This window comes from Pungitius pungitius, chromosome 10, assembly GCF_949316345.1.
Source record: "Pungitius pungitius chromosome 10, fPunPun2.1, whole genome shotgun sequence".
NCBI classification, from domain to species: Eukaryota; Metazoa; Chordata; class Actinopteri; order Perciformes; family Gasterosteidae; genus Pungitius; species Pungitius pungitius.
In genome coordinates, this window is record NC_084909.1 from 2,479,263 (window position 1) to 2,495,525 (window position 16,263).

The window sequence follows — 16,263 nt, forward strand, 5'->3', positions numbered from 1 at the left end:
GGGTCGACCCGGCCCGCGGGACGGCGGACAGACAGATGGCCGGGCCCTGCATGTCGGATGATGCTGAATTTTAAATGTACTTTTAAAAACGGGGGCATGGGGCAAACCCCGGGCAGGCTGTAATTGTAGAAGGTGGCAGCTGGGGTAGTTGATGGGTGGGGGGTGGGGGGGGGGCTATATATGCATGCCACGCCTTGCTTGTGTCAAGCTCAGCACGCCCGGCCTCCGCAGGAACCAAACCCCGGAGAGAGGCGCTGTCAGCCGGCTGCTGCTGCACCCCCCCCCCCACCCCACCCGCGGACATCCATCCAGGGGGCCGGGAGCCAGTGCTCTGCAGGGCCCTGCGGCGTTTAATACAGCAGGAGGGAGGAGGGGGGGGGGGGTTACGGGGTACACACACACACACACACATGCAAAACGAATAACGAGCAGACAGACCTACGTGTGCATGTGCACTGAAATGCATGGAGCAGGTTGACGCGAATAAAAGACCCCCCCCCCCCCTCCCCTCCCATCCCATCCTTTCTCTGCACACACACGCACAAATCAACGGGATTAATTGGCGATTTTTTTGTTTTCCTCCCTTCTCCCCCCACCAGCGGATGTTAATTAAAATCATTCGGCTCCGCGTTAAAATCGTCACACAATAAAAAAAAAAGGTCAATGACGTCGCGGTTCCACCCGCCAACGTCGATGATGATTTCGGTCGGATAATAACGCTCAAAGGCGGAACGTGTCGGCGTAGGGATGCGTTGAATTGGGCTACTTACCGTGCGGGGGCGGGGGGGGGGCCGCAGCCAGCAGCCGGGTGTGAGGCGCCTGGTGCCCGGTAGGAAACCCCGCGGTGTGGCGGTCGAGTCTTCGACGGGGATTTAGATGCCGGTTTAGATCCCGGTTTTCACCGACTCCCCCTTTCCCAGATATCCCAGATTTCCCCCCCCCCCACTGCTGCCACACTGAATCCCGACGCCGCTAACACCCGCGTCGAGCTGGAGGGAAGCAGCATGCGCGACATCCGGGAGGGACTTTCACAATAAAACGCGACAAACAACAAATGTGTCAAATCACAAATACCTAAAGGTTTTTGGCGTTATTGTCCAAATGTATACAATTAATTATACACAAAATAAAATGATGACATTTAAATATCATTAAATTATAGTAATATAAATGTGAATGCTGTGTCATGGAGAAACAGTAATTAAGTCTTTTTTGCTCTGCATCTGGTTAATTATTTCACAATCAACTGACTAAACCTCTTTCATAAATCACCCAAACCCGTATTGACTAAAACGGCTTCTGAAAAATAATACAATTCTATAAGCAAAACAAGAAGGACGAGACAACCGGATGTATCGGTTTAAAGGCAGGGGGTGTTTTATTTTGAAGCCGAAATCCTCTCTGTCCCGGTGCGCTACAGTTTGACATGACGCATGTATACCGGATCCCAAAAAACTCAGCGGGAGCGCGTATCCATGCCCTGCGCGTTCCCGGTGCCTCGCTTCCTGTCCAGCCCAACCCAGAAATCAGCCTCGACCAATCGGTGCTGATGAGGTCATTCTACTCTGCTCTGTTATATTAATTTATTCTTATGAATAAATGACAAGAATATATATTAGAAAACATATTGTCATGTATTCTTGATAATTTTGAAATAATTATATGTTGCAATTTATATTACATACATATCCCTATACATATAGATATATATACTGTATATATATTGATCTTTATCACTCTCCGCTCAAACCTCCCCCCGTCCACACACACACACACACACACACACACACACACACACACACACACACACACACACACCCATCATTAGCAGTTTGTTCAGCTTCAAGCTGCTTCTTAAACCGAAGTGTGACCTCTAGTGTTCTGACACCGTGTGTGCAGACAGCAGCCAGGCGGCTACAAGCTAAATTTCAATCTAAGATTTCTGTAAAAATACGGTTCTGATAATAACAACTTTATTGAAATGTCTCAAAATGACCTGTGAGCTTGAGGTACAATTGTAATGTTCAGTTGTTCATTATTCTGCACAGTGGTTCTGAAACATCCATGTGTGTGTTAAAACTATTTGCAAAACTATTTATCTGAGATGAAATGGACTCTGGTCTCACAGAAACCACTGCAGCATTCTCATTTGTAATAAAGTACAGCAAAGTTATGATACATTGATGAATTCATAATACTATATGATATGATATGTATGGGGAAAGCTGCAAAAAGCTGAAATAACATGTGCCAACCAGCTAGGCATTAGAGAAGAACGCTGGGACTGTGCTTTTTGTTGTGGAACCCTGTGTTGCGCAATGAGTGAAACCATAATCCTTTAGCAGTTATACGAAACGCCTCAGTGTGTGTCTTAGTGTGTGTGTGTGTGTGTGTGTGTGTGTGTGTGTGTGTGTGTGTGTGTGATGACTCAGAAGGAAGGAAACAGTCATTTCCACCAAAACCTCATGGATTTTGACCTTTTCAATGTAGATTCACGTGAAAATAACCCAACATCTAAACCTCAGACCGAAACATCTGCTTTGGAATATTTAAGCAAAGCAGGCGAGTGAACGAGGCGGATTAAACCGCAGTATATTCCAGTGACGTGCAGACACTGGAGGTAGGGGGGCAGCATGTCATCATGAAATGTAAAAAAAGATTTAAAAAAATATAATGATTAAAAAAATATATTTATAATTCTTTCCACTGATTTGCAATAGAAGGGTAATTATTAGATTCCAATCAATCCGATGATATTGCTGAATTTGTGGATTTTCCCGTCCAAATAGAGGGAGGCGGCAGTTTTATCACATGTCCTCACACCCCATAGCCCAGGTCCTGTACTTCACGTATTTTAGTCTTGTTAATCTGACATGACGCTGCAGTGAAGACGCGGTGAGGAGGCAGCTGGACTGTGCGCCTCCCCTCCTGCTTTTCACTGCTGGAGGCTGAGTCAGTACCTCCGTCTCCCTGAAGGGGGCGTGTGTGAGCACACGGGCTCCTTCTGCTGTTATCTGTCCACGCATTACGGACAAATGGCGTAGTTAGCGTGTGCTAGCTAAAAACAGTCAAGTAACGTTGGCGAACGTCAAGTGCACCGCATCCGTCCTTTAAGACTGAAAACAGACAGTCTGAATCGGACCGACCAAAAACGACCAATAGTGTCTCACAAGACACCAGTCATAGAGATGTTTGTCCACAAGGCGAATGGACTTAACATAATTTACAAGAATAGAGCATGCTAACACTGCTGTACGCGACACAAATTAATAACCAGCCCTATTTTAATAATATAAAAAAAAAAAAAAAGATTTAGGCAATAATGTAAGAGAGGCTGTACTTTATCGTAAATAATGGCTTTAATAAGGGTGTTGTTGGCAAACCTTATTGCTTGGTTGTCTGTGACATTATAGGTTAACAGCTGCCTTTCAGCACAACACAAGTTGTAGACACTAAACTTTGTGTGTCGCATTTCAGCGGCCTACGGAAATTGGTTGATGATTAGCAAGGGGATTGACATTCATTTTTATTTTATATTTTGATCACCGCACTGAAACAGGTACATTATGGCTCAATTCAGTACGCCCCGTGACCCACGCTCCATCCAATCAGAACGCTTGATTTCCTCCAGCCGTATTATAAAAGAATACACAATACGAGACATGAAACACAACCAGGAGTCAATGTGCAAGAAGCCAGTTGAATGGTGAATTGTTGCTACTTTTTTGAATTTGTAAATCTGACTTTGAGGGAGTCAGTGCCTCCACAGCAACCAACCTCACCGCACGTCACTGGTAAATTCCCCGTCTCGACATGGCCGCCGTCACTTCTGATCCGTCTTTCTGTGTCGGTCTTCTTGCAGAAAGAATCAACTTTCATCCCACAGTTGGATCAAAATTCAACATGCATGGCTTTGAAGGCTTTACCTCTCGAAGGGCCTGGTGATCACCCCTTTAATAGTCTTTACTTTTATGTGTGTGTTCAAGGTGTGTTAGGGCTACAAAGACCTGCATGAGTCTGTTTCATGCTGGTTGCATGTGTGTGTGTGTGTGTGTGTGTGTGTGTGTGTGCGTGTGCGTGCGGTTTTACAGGAATTGAGAAGGTGTCACTTTCCGATTCATCATCAGCTTTGAAGCTGACCGTAATTCCGCAGAATTAAAATGGAGCCGTACTCTGTGAAAATGACAGAGTTTCATTTATCAAAGTCAACAGTCACGGGACACATGATAGAAAACAACAACTGTTGTGTGTTTTCTTTTCAACGGGTGTGTGAACTAAAACAATGATGAATTGTAATCGTGATTGAGTGAAGATAATAAGACCGACATCTAGACATCTACAACTGGACATCATGGATGTAAGCCCTCAACTGTGTGGGCCCAGGGCCGTTTGTGTTTCACCTGATGGACACACACACACACACATCACATCACATCCCAGCTTCGTTGAGCTTCACATGGACCACGCATGCAGCAGTTGACCACTAGAGGGCAGCTGCTGCCCACACTGGACTTTAGGAGCTAATTTAAAGGGCCGGAACGTGGCAGCACTGGACTTCACTTGTTGAGCACTTGATCCTCTGAATAAACACAACTTTTTTTGTGTCTTTGGTTCCAATCTCATCAGAGGGTCGGGATCATTCATTGCCTTAGCCAGCGTTCGTCGGTAGTGACTCACCCAGCCAGTCAGAATTGTCCTTTCAGGTCCGTGTCCCAGTGGTGGGGAGGAGGGTTTTTATTGGTTTACAGGCTGTCAATCATCTGTGTTGACACTGTTATGGGTAAACATGAAAAGGAGTATAGTGATTGAATGATGATTGAAATTTCTCAGTGAGAGTTCATTTAATCTGATTTTGAAATGTTTATTATATGTATGCTGAGCTACTTATACATTTGGTTATATGATTATAGTAAATTTAGTTTACCACAACTACAACCGGGAGAAAGAATTGATTCATTTCAGAATTAATTTAATAGTCTGAGTTTATTATTGTGAAATACGCCACTGTTTCCCGGGAACTAAAGTGTTGACTGTAACTTCGGTAAGAATGGGGTTTTAACCCCACTGAGTGTTTCCAGTCAACACACAGATGTGAAGTCAGCGCGACACAGAATGTCACGTGTCAGCACTTTCAATCCGTCACAACACGGAGACCAGAACGGGCAGCTTCCGGCCGGCTGAATGAAAGAAATGCAAAAAAAAACGTATTCTAATATTCCACACAAGAACAAACTGTGACTAAATAAACGGTTGCTCGTGATCAGATTGAAACATTTGATTGCATCAAACACTCTTTTTGTAAAAGGTGTTCAAGCGCTGATGATCAATAAATGACAGAATTGCAGGTCGTCTTTTACTGTTGTCTTTTCTTCCTGTATTTAAGGGGTTATTTCATGAATTAAGGAACATCATCGGAGTCCAGTGGCTTGCCGAAAAGGTCACTATGGCATCGTCTTTTCTCAACATAAATGCAACACTGCATCACACTCCCTTTCTCCTTTTGAAGATCTCCTTCTGAGACGCTGAGACTGAGACCGGTTGAGCAGAATCACTTTAGTTCTGCTCTTGCTGCTGCTGAACCACAGCGCGAAAAACCTGCCGTCTCGCTTTACGGGCAAAACACCATCATCACTTCCTGTTTCCACTTCCAAACTATAAAGACGAGTTTCAGGGTTTTGTCTTTCTCGCTGTATTCTAATAAAACGTGTTCAGTGGGAGGGTTTTTGTGCTCTGCAGCATTGGTTTCCCTTTAGTCTCTCTCTCTCTCTCTCTCTGCGCGACAGTGTGAGACACCCACAGGATGTTCCCCGCTCGCTGTGCGGTGGCCTGCGTCGCGTTGACGCTCCTCAGCCTCGGCCGCCTCGCCTGGAGCGGTGAGTACGGACACGCTTTTAACCCGGGGGGGGGGGGGGGGGGGGGACGACGGGGAGATTCCGGCACGTGGGACGCTGAATAAACGTTTTCAAAGGGACCCTCTGCGAACCCGCGACCTCCACGCTGACGATCCAGCTGTGATCCTCAGCCAAGCAGTCGGCTGAGGATGAACTGACCTTAGAGGACAGAGGAGCCCTCGTTAGAAGACACTTCTGTCCTTTGAATCTCAGAGTCAACGACCTGCTTCAATTTAGTATTTAATCAGCAATTGTTAAAACATATAGAGCGCACTTGTGCGTTGGTACAATAATGGTACAAAGAATGATACTGTAATCTATAGGCTAGAGGAGATACGTAGCTCCAATTAGCATCTAACAAAGTCCTCCATCCTCTACGACTCAGTTAAAAACATGTTCTCTGGTCTGTTCAAGTGGCTGTTTCACAGGTTTCCCTTCATGGACTATTTTCTTTGGTTTTTAAGCAAGCTAACTGGCTATTCTCGTCTAACTTTTACCAAGAAAGCAAAAAAAAACATATTTTCCAAAACTCTTTCCATTGGAAAGTGGAAATAATGCTAAAAAGAGATGAATCAATGCTGAATCAATATTTCACGATTGCCATTATTGTGTATACTGTGAAGGTCACACTTTAACACTTGGTATTTCAGTAATAAACTGTATATTTTGCACTCATTAGAGACAGCGACTGGTTACTGTACATCTTTGGTGTGGTGGGGGGGGGGGGGGGGGGGGGCAAACTGCAGCCCCAACTTTCTTTTAGCTGCCTATTTCTCTGCCAGCTGTGAAGATAATCCAGCCCTACCGAGTGGTGAGCACCAACGGTACGGCCCGGGTCCAGTGCTTCCTCCAACACCGGCCCTCCAACCCCCGGATCCAGCCGACCTACGAACAAACCCCGGCGTACCCGCACCCGGAGCCCGAGGAGCTGCGCGTGACTCTCCTGAAGGGCCTCCGCGGCACCCGCCAGTTCTGCTCGTCCTTCCTCAGCGCCACCGGGCAGAGGGAGACAGCCGAGGAGACGGAGGGAGAGGCGAGTTTGCCAGTGGACGGATGTTCATGCATTGCAACTCTACCTGAAACGTCAATATGTGAAAATGTGGGCGTCTTACATGCGGTTTTGCTATTTCACGATCCTTGCTAGACGTTAGGATATATATATAAAAATAGAATATTGTGGTGTTGGAGGTAAACCTGACCTTTTTTCCAACACCACAGTATTATCCCATCTTGACAACTTTTGTCTAACAATTTAGGAGGTTTTACAAAGTGCTCGCGTGAATGTCAGCATGGCTTTCTTAGATATCCTTTTGCTGATGAGTTCACAATTTCGGCCAGAGGGTGGCGCTAGAGTCCACGATGTCCAAGAGGAGAAGGGAGCCTAACTGTGCCTTCCAGATTCCTCATATTATCCAAAGGCCATTTGTTATCTCCCGGAGACAAGCTGAGGTTGCGCGTGTGTGTTGCGGGTGCAGTGCTCCGCCCGGGTGACAGAGGGCGCCGTGGAGGTGACGCTGTCCGGACTGAAGGCCGCGGATACAGATATGTATCGCTGCGAGATAGAGGTCTTCTTCCCACCGCCGTACCTGCGGCTCACCGGCAACGGGACGCTGCTGCACGTGTCAGGTAAGGCGACGCACACGCCTCACTTCCAGCCTCACTTCCAGCCTCACTTCCAGCCTCACTTTCCCTTCATCCGTCCCTTTCGTCCACAGGCAGCTCCGACTGTCCCGTGCCCGGGCCTCGGAGACAGATTGCACAGCGGCGTGACGGTGAGGAGGGTGATGCGGGGGATGAGAGGAAGGCACCTGTCAGTGTTCCCGTGGTTGTACTGGTGACACTCGTCATGTTTGTCCTCATCATCATCATCTACTTCCAGGTCAGTGAATAAACATTTTATTTTCGACAATTCATTGTTTTTGTTCTGTTTTGTGGATGCTGCTTGATAAAAAAAAACATATTGCCATATAAATACAATGTGTTTCATTGGTGTTTAATCCGATTACCACGTAGTTAAGGCCTAATCCGTCCATCAGCTGCCACAACTAGATGTAACCACGTCATCCATCACTTATTGTTGAACTGGCTCTTTTTTTCTATTTGCAGGCCGTGCAGTGCAAACAAGGGAGGCGGGAGGATGTCAGGCTGGTGCCTGGAGTGCTTCACAAGGTGGACGCTGCTGCATTTGCGTGTTAAAACTTTGCAGGAAACACCCACTGAATATTCCCACCGGGCTCATTGCGTCAGCCGTTGATTTTGAATGGAGAGTTTGGGGATTACAGGGTTGGTGTTGACAATTCATTTAAAACTACCTCTGTTTTGATTTGAGGTTTTTTATGTGGTTATCTTATTGAGGATAAAAAAAAAATGTTTACATTGTTGTAAACACAAGAAGTGAAACACATGTGGGGCTTGATTCTTAAAGGTTATCCTTTAAATTACAAAACTGAAATGCTTGAAGTTAAACTTAAAAATGCAGATGAAAATGTGACGCAAACAGGAATTTGTTGTTTTTTGTTGTCAGTTTATTTTGTTGCCATTGCACTGCAGCAAAAAATAATGTTGGATATATTTTATTGAACTTTAAATTGAAGTTTTGTGGAACGTATTATACTTTTTTTAATACCTGAATACATTTTTCTTTTTTCACAATTCTCCATTAACCAATAACACAACTGAACAAAGCAACAGAGTGAAGATATAAAAAGTGGTTCAAATGTCATTATGGATGCTGAATAAAATAACAAATAAGTTGCCCATTTCTTTCATGCTTGCAACGTTCTCCTGTTTCAAGAGGTTAACAAAAACAACAAATGCATTCAAGTGAATCATATTCTGTTATAACACTAGTGATTGTAGTTGAGTGAAACGCTTCTATTCCTAAATAAGAGTTTTGCATAGACTGCACGAAGATGTTGCAATATACACATATAAGTACAGTATCGGTTACAAACCATTGGGATATCTAACCACCACCTCTTAAAACAAATCCAGTAGTTATGATTGTAAGCACTTTATTCTTATCTAACGCAAGTTGTGAGGATGGTACCACAGCTCTGACCACACACTATATAAGCAACAATCAGACCAAGTAGAAATATCCAAGAGGAAATGAAAAAAAATAGTAGTATTACATTCATGCACGTTGTTTTGTACAACGTGAGAAGTACATATTTGTGAGCACCTATACAGGTGGTCAACTATAGCCAGCTAATATAACAGAGAGAGAGAGGTATGCGGACAGAGAGGAGGGAAAACAATGGCTTAACTAACCTCAAGTCACCTGTTAATGTCCGTGCACGAGTCATTGCTCCCTAGCTAGAGACATGAGAGACTTCCTACGGCAGGTTTTGCCACTTTGCCGCTCGGTTGTGCCATCGCTAGCGCCGTGTTAGCTAGCGCCGTGTTAGCTAGCGCTGTGCTAGCACTATGCCAGCCGGTGGGTGATGTGGATCCTGCCCACGTGCGCCCGTGTGCCCGTGTCGTCGTCATGGAGACGCTCCGTCTCTTCGTGTCTTAAATGCGGATCTATCGCGGATTTCCATAACGTGTACCTTCTGCTCTCTGATACTGTGTCAGCAGATTTGCATCGGACCCTAGAGAGCTTGAAAAAGTCTTTGCGTCACCCTCGGTGGTCTGGCGCCCAAAGTGAACGTCGGTGGGATCCCGTAGACACATGAGTACGACTAGCACAACAAGCACGTGTCGTGAATGCAAAGCAAGGACCAGACTTGAGACCTTAATCAACGCAATATGACAATGTCTATTTGTGACAGGAGTATTCAGTCCTGCAGTCATACGTGCACGGACCTGTTTCAATCTGTCTAGCAACAGCAATGAAAAGGCCCTTAATACAAAGTGCGCTCGGATGATATAGTCCTTAAGAGCATTCTTGATTGGTTCACTATGATGGAGGCGGCTCCTTGTTTATGACCTTCGGAGAGCCCCATTGGAGCACAGGGACGTCCATCCCTTCAGGCTCTCGGATCATCACGTCTCCTGTTGTTCATGAGTTCACTGCATACTTCAGATAGTTTGTGTGTGAGACATGTTAGTCTCAATATTCTGTTTTATCTACATTTGACCCTGGGAGTGCGTGGAGTTCTTTAGCAACCTAAACCCGGACACTAAGAGTCCAGTCATGTGACAATTTGGCAATGTTTTAATGCTGATGAGCGGGAATAGTGTGTGTCCACGATACGATATCTGTATTTTCAATCAATCACACTTCATCTAAAACCGCAGTCTAACCGTATGTGTCTAATGGAAGAAAAGTGAGTGAACTTCCTCTCGAGTCCATAAACGACAGAACAGTAAGTGTGATGATCGATCTGGTAGGTGTTGAGGTGTAGACACAACCTGACTTTCCAGTTAGTCTGGACCAACGCGATGAGCTTTCTAATACGGACTGTTACAAAGTCTCTATGGACTAAAACCAAAGGAGAGAAGAACAAGACTCAGTTTTATCCTCCCTGAAAAAAGCAATCAGTCAGAGGGAAAAGTTCAAGCTTCTCATTCTGATCACGTCTGTGGTCGCAGTTTGTCTCACGCGCAGATTTCACAGAAGCACAACTCTGAAAAACAGGATGTGGACTTAAACTGCTGACTGCAGTTATGCTGAATCAAATCGAGGTAGTGGAGAGTGGAAACAGGGGAGGAGGCAAATGAGAACAAAAAAACCCCCAGCTCGGCCTAATCGGTTAAAAAAAAAAGTACATTTAAAAAAAAAATTATACTTTTTTTCCCTGAATCAAACTAATGACAGGAAGTGGTGTGATGTTTTTGTTCCTACCCACAGACACTTTGCGAACATCAGAGTGACGGTTGAGTGTGAAGTTTTTAAAGTCACGAGGCCCCCAGGGTAACAAATACTATGGTTAGCTCACAGCTAACATTTAACCACAAACCTTCCCTTTTCCTGTTCAATCAAGAGCTCGGCATGAGAATGAGCTTCTTGAGTGTTTATTGTGCTGTGAAGGACTGTCAGGTTCTCCGCTGATATCATCACAAGATGAACATCTTCATCATCTTCACTATTCCCCTCGGCTGCATCCTCCACCGGAGCCACGGTAGGACTCTCGAACCATCAAAAACCGTCGAGAGCGATTTTTCATGGGTTTTCTAATGCGTGTTGTACTAAGTTAAGCAAATGTGACAAATGAAAGCAGCATAAGTCACCTTTTTTTGGCACATGCTGTTGTTGTAGTAAAATGATTTGTTGTCACACAGCAGACACAATGAGGATTTTAACACATATCAAAGAATAGATTTGAGCATTTTTCAGTCTATTACACAATAATGCACGGACTGAAAACATCTACCTTTGTGTAGCAATTTGTTGTTGTGGAAAATGCACAAAGAATCCTGAATCCTGTTCTCCCGTCAGGTTTTAAGGTGATTCAACCTCAGTATCGCAGCGTAAACCCAGACGGGTCGGCCTCGATCAGCTGTGAACACACGGCCAACGCCAGCTCCGTCGAAGATGTTCGACTCAGCGCCTTGTCAGTGTACGTATCCTGTCATCATTTCTTTTTAATGCATCACCTCCATAAACAGTTCATCGCACGCTGTGCAAACAATCCAATAATGAAATGACAAAACTACGGTGGTGTTAAAGTTTGACACATTCAGCACTTTGTGGATCACAGTTAGCCATTTCATGACATTATGTCACAGACTATTTCTTGGCCCGTTGTGCTACCACGACGTTCTCTAAAATCCTCTTTGTCCGCTCACAGCACAAACAAAGCTAGTCTGCTGTGCCAGAAGGGGAGGACGGACTGCGAGAACATCGCCATGCTCCGAGCGAGTCCCCAGAAATGGCTCTTCATCCTGCTCAACATCGGGCCGGAGGCCATGGCCGTGAAATATCAGTGTGTGTTCACAGTGAAGAAAGACAACCTCGACCTCACCAGGACGGGAACGCCCACCCAACTGCTGCCGAGTAGGTTCCGCACGCAATACGGTCTCAATCAACAAAGTGTTTCCGATTTCATATTTCCTCAAATGTTAAATACAGCTTAAAGGGGCTTGAATTTTAGATGTTGACTTTCCAGATACTACTCTGTTCATTGTTGATGTTTTGGAAACTTTTTATAGGATCCGTGCAGTTGGTCAAACACTGACTTTTATATACAGTAAAAGCAGGAAATAAACCAGGTTTTTAATTTTTCAGGTCAAAAGGAAGCGGCCTGCTTGAATCAGCCTTCACCTTCTTCTCCTCCTCCGTCTCCTCCGTCTCTTGAGACCTTCTGGATTGCGATTGGCCTGCTGGCTCTGATGTTCCTGTACAGCTGTGTCATCACCTCCTTCTACATCAGACTCAGGGTGACTATGTCTGTTTGTCTTTCTGTCCCTGAGAATAAAAAGGAAACAACAAAACACTCAAAGAACACCTTGTGAATTACTGTCTACATTTAGGGAAACATTTCGACCGCAATTTGAGCCGAATCAGAGGTTTTAATGAATGTTCCAGGATAGTTTCATTTTAAAGTATCGACATAAATAATACCGTGTTATTCGTAGGTATCCCATAAATCCCTTTGTGTATAACACTCAGTGTCCCAGTGTGGAACGATAAGTCCGTGCTGATGCTTTAATAGTTGAAGTACTTCCTCATCACAAACCAACTCTTGTTGTTGCTGTGAGATGGAAGTTAACTTTGAAAAGACTGCGTGGATGTAACGAGCAGAAATCAACAAGGGTTGCTGTTTTTCGCAGGAAAATGAATAAAAAATTAAGGGTGAACATTTGAATGATGACACGCTGGTATGTGTTGTTCGTTCACCACAATTTGGCACAGTTTTGAATTATTACCAAAAGGGGCCAAAATGAAAAGAAATGAAAATGGGCTCATTTACAAACTTAGTCTTAGTGTGACTTTACCACAATTTTGCAGACAGAAACTCAGAGTTTGGAATTCTTTTAAATTATAGGGGGCCTCATTGTTAAACTTAGTCTTAGTGTGACTTTGCATCGACTCTGTTCATGTGATGTTCTCTGTTTAGTACCAAGTAAATCTTTAGCTATTGCAGCTAAAAGTCTCACCCGCCGTATGACGCTTTCACTGAGCTACACCTTGGTGAAGGAAAGAGAACTTTAGGTAACCGTTACTTTTCTGTTTCTGTGCTTCAGTGCAGCAAGGATGAAGCCGGGAACTCCACCTACGTAGAAATGAGGAAAGCTCCTCGGCCAAGGAATCCACCTCTGTGACTCCTCTTGGTCCGCCACCGGCCTCGTGCTCAATGCAATGAGAGCGGGAACAGGTACATGGAATACGCTCGAAATGCACACATTTCTCCATTTGAGCAGATAAAAACAAAACAAATCAAATCCATCTTTTCCAGCTTTTGCATTAGAAAATGTTCGTTCATTCAGAGGTCAAATTTTAATCCAATTTTGCTTGTGCTATACGTTTCTTGGTATAGATGACGCATTAGGCCATCTTTAAACATATGGAGTTATACTTAAAGAGGATTAACAATGCCTGGAAATCTTAATTCAGAATGAAATGAATCATAAATCTTTGTACAACTTTAAAGAGGACTTGTTGTGTAGTTGTTGGACTTGTCAGAGGAGGTTGCATCATATGTTGACGAGTGAAATTCTTTGTCTCCTCATAGAGTTTGCATCATGTGTTTAATTTAGATCATGTGTTGACATTGGAAGATGTATGATGACTGGAACGATCCCTCTGACAATAAACAGTTTGCAATCATCTGACATAGATACAAGGAGGTGTGAATCCTTAATGAGAGCGATTCACAAGAGAGCGATGACACAATGTTGATGTTTGTTGTGTAGTCGAGTCTCACGGGCTTGAGTCCGTCAACGTGTGTGTGTGTGTGTTTGACAATGTGTGTGAACGAGAGGGATGGAGAGAAACGGACAGTGTAGGAGGCAGATTTAGTTAGCATTACGTAACTACAAGAGAGTTTAGTTTTCTACCTCTATCTATCTCTTTGTCTGGCAAAGAGGAAATGGCTAAACTGGTCAATAAAACCAAGAATTGCCTCCTTTTGTTCAAATAATCATTTGTTCAGATAAATATCACTCCACTTTGGGTACATTTGGTTTTCCATGTTTGCGCATTTCATAGTTTTCACAGATCGTTTGAAGTCCAGCTCTTATTCCACAGTCGTCCCAGGAGGAATAAAGGGTGCAGTTTTAACCACTCTCTAACCAAGCCGTTTTTAGGCCTCTGCTCAAAAATGGCATACATCGGACAAATATATGCCATCATGACGAAAAGCCAGAGCCTCCAGCATAATATTGCCAAACTCAAAACAGAGATATTTTCTCTGCATAAGGTTTGTAAACAACACAATTAATGTCTCCTGCTAATGAAAGAGCATAAAAAATGCAGACAGCCCGCTCTACATGACACTGACTTGTCATCAGACAATAAAGGTGATAAATGCAAGACTTTTCCTGATTGGTCAAGCCACAGGCACTACAGGGCCCCCTCTGTGGAGTGTGAGTTCCCTCTCTCAAACTAGCTTTCTGCACTGGTCCTTGTCAGTACAAGGTCAAATCAAGCTTTCCACACTGACGATGGTCAGTGCAAGGTTGTCGATGACAAGATTAAGCATTCAGGCTCTCCAGCTGTCAGCGGTTGGGCCTCTCTAACCCGAACCATTTTCTAACTGCTCCCAGGAAGTCGGGCCGCCCCAAATCTTCACTTCCGGCCCAAGCAGCTCACCAAGAAGGAAAACATCTTCTAGAGGAAGTTTTCCTTCTTGGTGGGGAGGAAACACAGCAAACCCTATCAAGGCTGTGTCTGGGCAAAAGTTAGATTAGCATGTGTGGCTATTTCTGTTTAACAAGAGATTGTGTATGTGCTACGGGTCCCAGGAATGTTCCCACAGCAACAAAAATAAATTATCCCTGTAAGACAGATAAAACATCAGCAGCAGAAACGACACGAGGCGTTCATTTACGCTTGCAGGTTGTTTCAGCGGAGCGAGCTGGACTCACGCACAATTACACTTCAACAATAATTGAATAATAATAATGAGTGGAGGCTGTGTATGACCCAGAGCACACGAACATGTTGATAAAAAGGCTGCACGCACTCTCAGGGTCACGTCCATACATGGGACTGGCTCACACGCAAAACAGCCTTAATATTGAGTGAACCTGTTGCTAAAGAACTACACACACTCCCAGGGTCAAATGTAGATAAAACAGAATATTGAGACTAACATGTCTCACACACGAACTATCTGAAGTATGCAGTGAACTCATAAACAACAGGAGACGTGATGATCCGAGAGCCTGAAGGGATGGACGTCCCTGTACTCCTGTCACAAATAGACATTGTCATATTGCTTTGATTAAAGTCTCAAGTCTGGTCCTTGCTATGTGTTCACGACAATTTGACAGCAGAGGATGGTTTAATGATCACGCGTCGTAAAACTGAGCCTTATCAGGTTGACGTGTTGGGTGACTACAATATTGCGAATTTGTACCAAAAGAAACGTTATAAATATTAACTGTCTGTACTTATGACTGGGGATGAGTCCGCCGGGACAGGTCCTGCGGCAAAAGATGGAACTGACGCTGGGCAATAACTCACAAGTTTGGGTCGGTGTATCATCCACTGTCATAAGGTCTAGTCGAAAGACCGAACCAAACAATCAAGGCCAAACTCACAAAGATGTGTGTGGTAAACAAAATTACATAGGTAGAGGCTCTTCCCCTGGTACTGATGCCGATGAGTTCATCACCATAGGGGAGGATTCACCTCTCACCCCATAGACTGGCAGAATGATGCCAGGACCACCCAGAGATGGAGGTCATATGCCACCTCTGGATGTGTTAGAAATAGAAATGAGTCAATATGTGAAGGCACTAAACTCTCCCACTGAAGCTCTCTCTAACCGGGTTGTTCGAGCCCAGGCGATCGATCCAGTGAATCCAGAGCCACCACAGGTGAAAATAGGTGACTGGGTCAGGGTCCGAGTCCACAAGAGAAAGTGGGCGGACCCCAGGTGAACTGGACCGTACGAAGTGAGGAAAGTTACGTCACACTCGGTCCAGGTCAGAGCTAAATCCGGTGCTCCCTTGCACCACCTGACACAGTGTGCCCCAGCACCAGCCCCTGAACGCTGGGAGAAATCAGACAAAATTTGGAAGTGAAACACACACACACACACACACACACACACACACACACACACACACACACACACACACACACACACACACACACACACACACACACACACACACACACACACAGAGCAAGTGTAGCAAGCAGCAACAAGTTCACAAGGACATCACAAAGCCATTCGAAGCACAACAAAAGCTTTCACTCAAACACACATATAAGAGTTCAGGAAAATCATTTGAAATTATGCCCACCACTATG

General features: G+C 44.7%; 3 protein-coding genes across 6 annotated transcripts in view; 2 read left to right on the forward strand and 1 right to left on the reverse strand.

The window, feature by feature from the left end:
- Positions 1 to 973, reverse strand: part of LOC119228615 (ras-associated and pleckstrin homology domains-containing protein 1-like) — a 32,322-nt gene extending 31,349 nt beyond the window's left edge. For all 4 annotated transcript variants that reach the window (XM_037488405.2, XM_037488403.2, XM_037488404.2 and 1 more), the window contains exon 1: positions 771 to 973. The gene's annotated coding sequence lies outside the window, so the exon portion shown is untranslated. The remainder of the gene's footprint in view (positions 1 to 770) is intronic.
- Positions 974 to 5,677: 4,704 nt separating this feature from the next.
- cd28 (CD28 molecule) lies at positions 5,678 to 8,644 on the forward strand. Its single transcript, XM_037487715.2, has 5 exons — positions 5,678 to 5,873; positions 6,674 to 6,924; positions 7,367 to 7,517; positions 7,607 to 7,770; positions 7,998 to 8,644. The coding sequence occupies exons 1-5, from the start codon at positions 5,801 to 5,803 to the stop codon at positions 8,085 to 8,087; spliced, it is 729 nt and encodes a 242-aa protein (XP_037343612.1). The 5' UTR covers positions 5,678 to 5,800; the 3' UTR covers positions 8,088 to 8,644.
- Positions 8,645 to 10,707: 2,063 nt separating this feature from the next.
- LOC119228299 (uncharacterized) lies at positions 10,708 to 13,785 on the forward strand. Its single transcript, XM_037487654.2, has 5 exons — positions 10,708 to 10,960; positions 11,278 to 11,398; positions 11,630 to 11,835; positions 12,067 to 12,218; positions 13,026 to 13,785. The coding sequence occupies exons 1-5, from the start codon at positions 10,903 to 10,905 to the stop codon at positions 13,101 to 13,103; spliced, it is 615 nt and encodes a 204-aa protein (XP_037343551.2). The 5' UTR covers positions 10,708 to 10,902; the 3' UTR covers positions 13,104 to 13,785.
- The last annotated feature ends 2,478 nt before the right edge of the window (positions 13,786 to 16,263 follow it).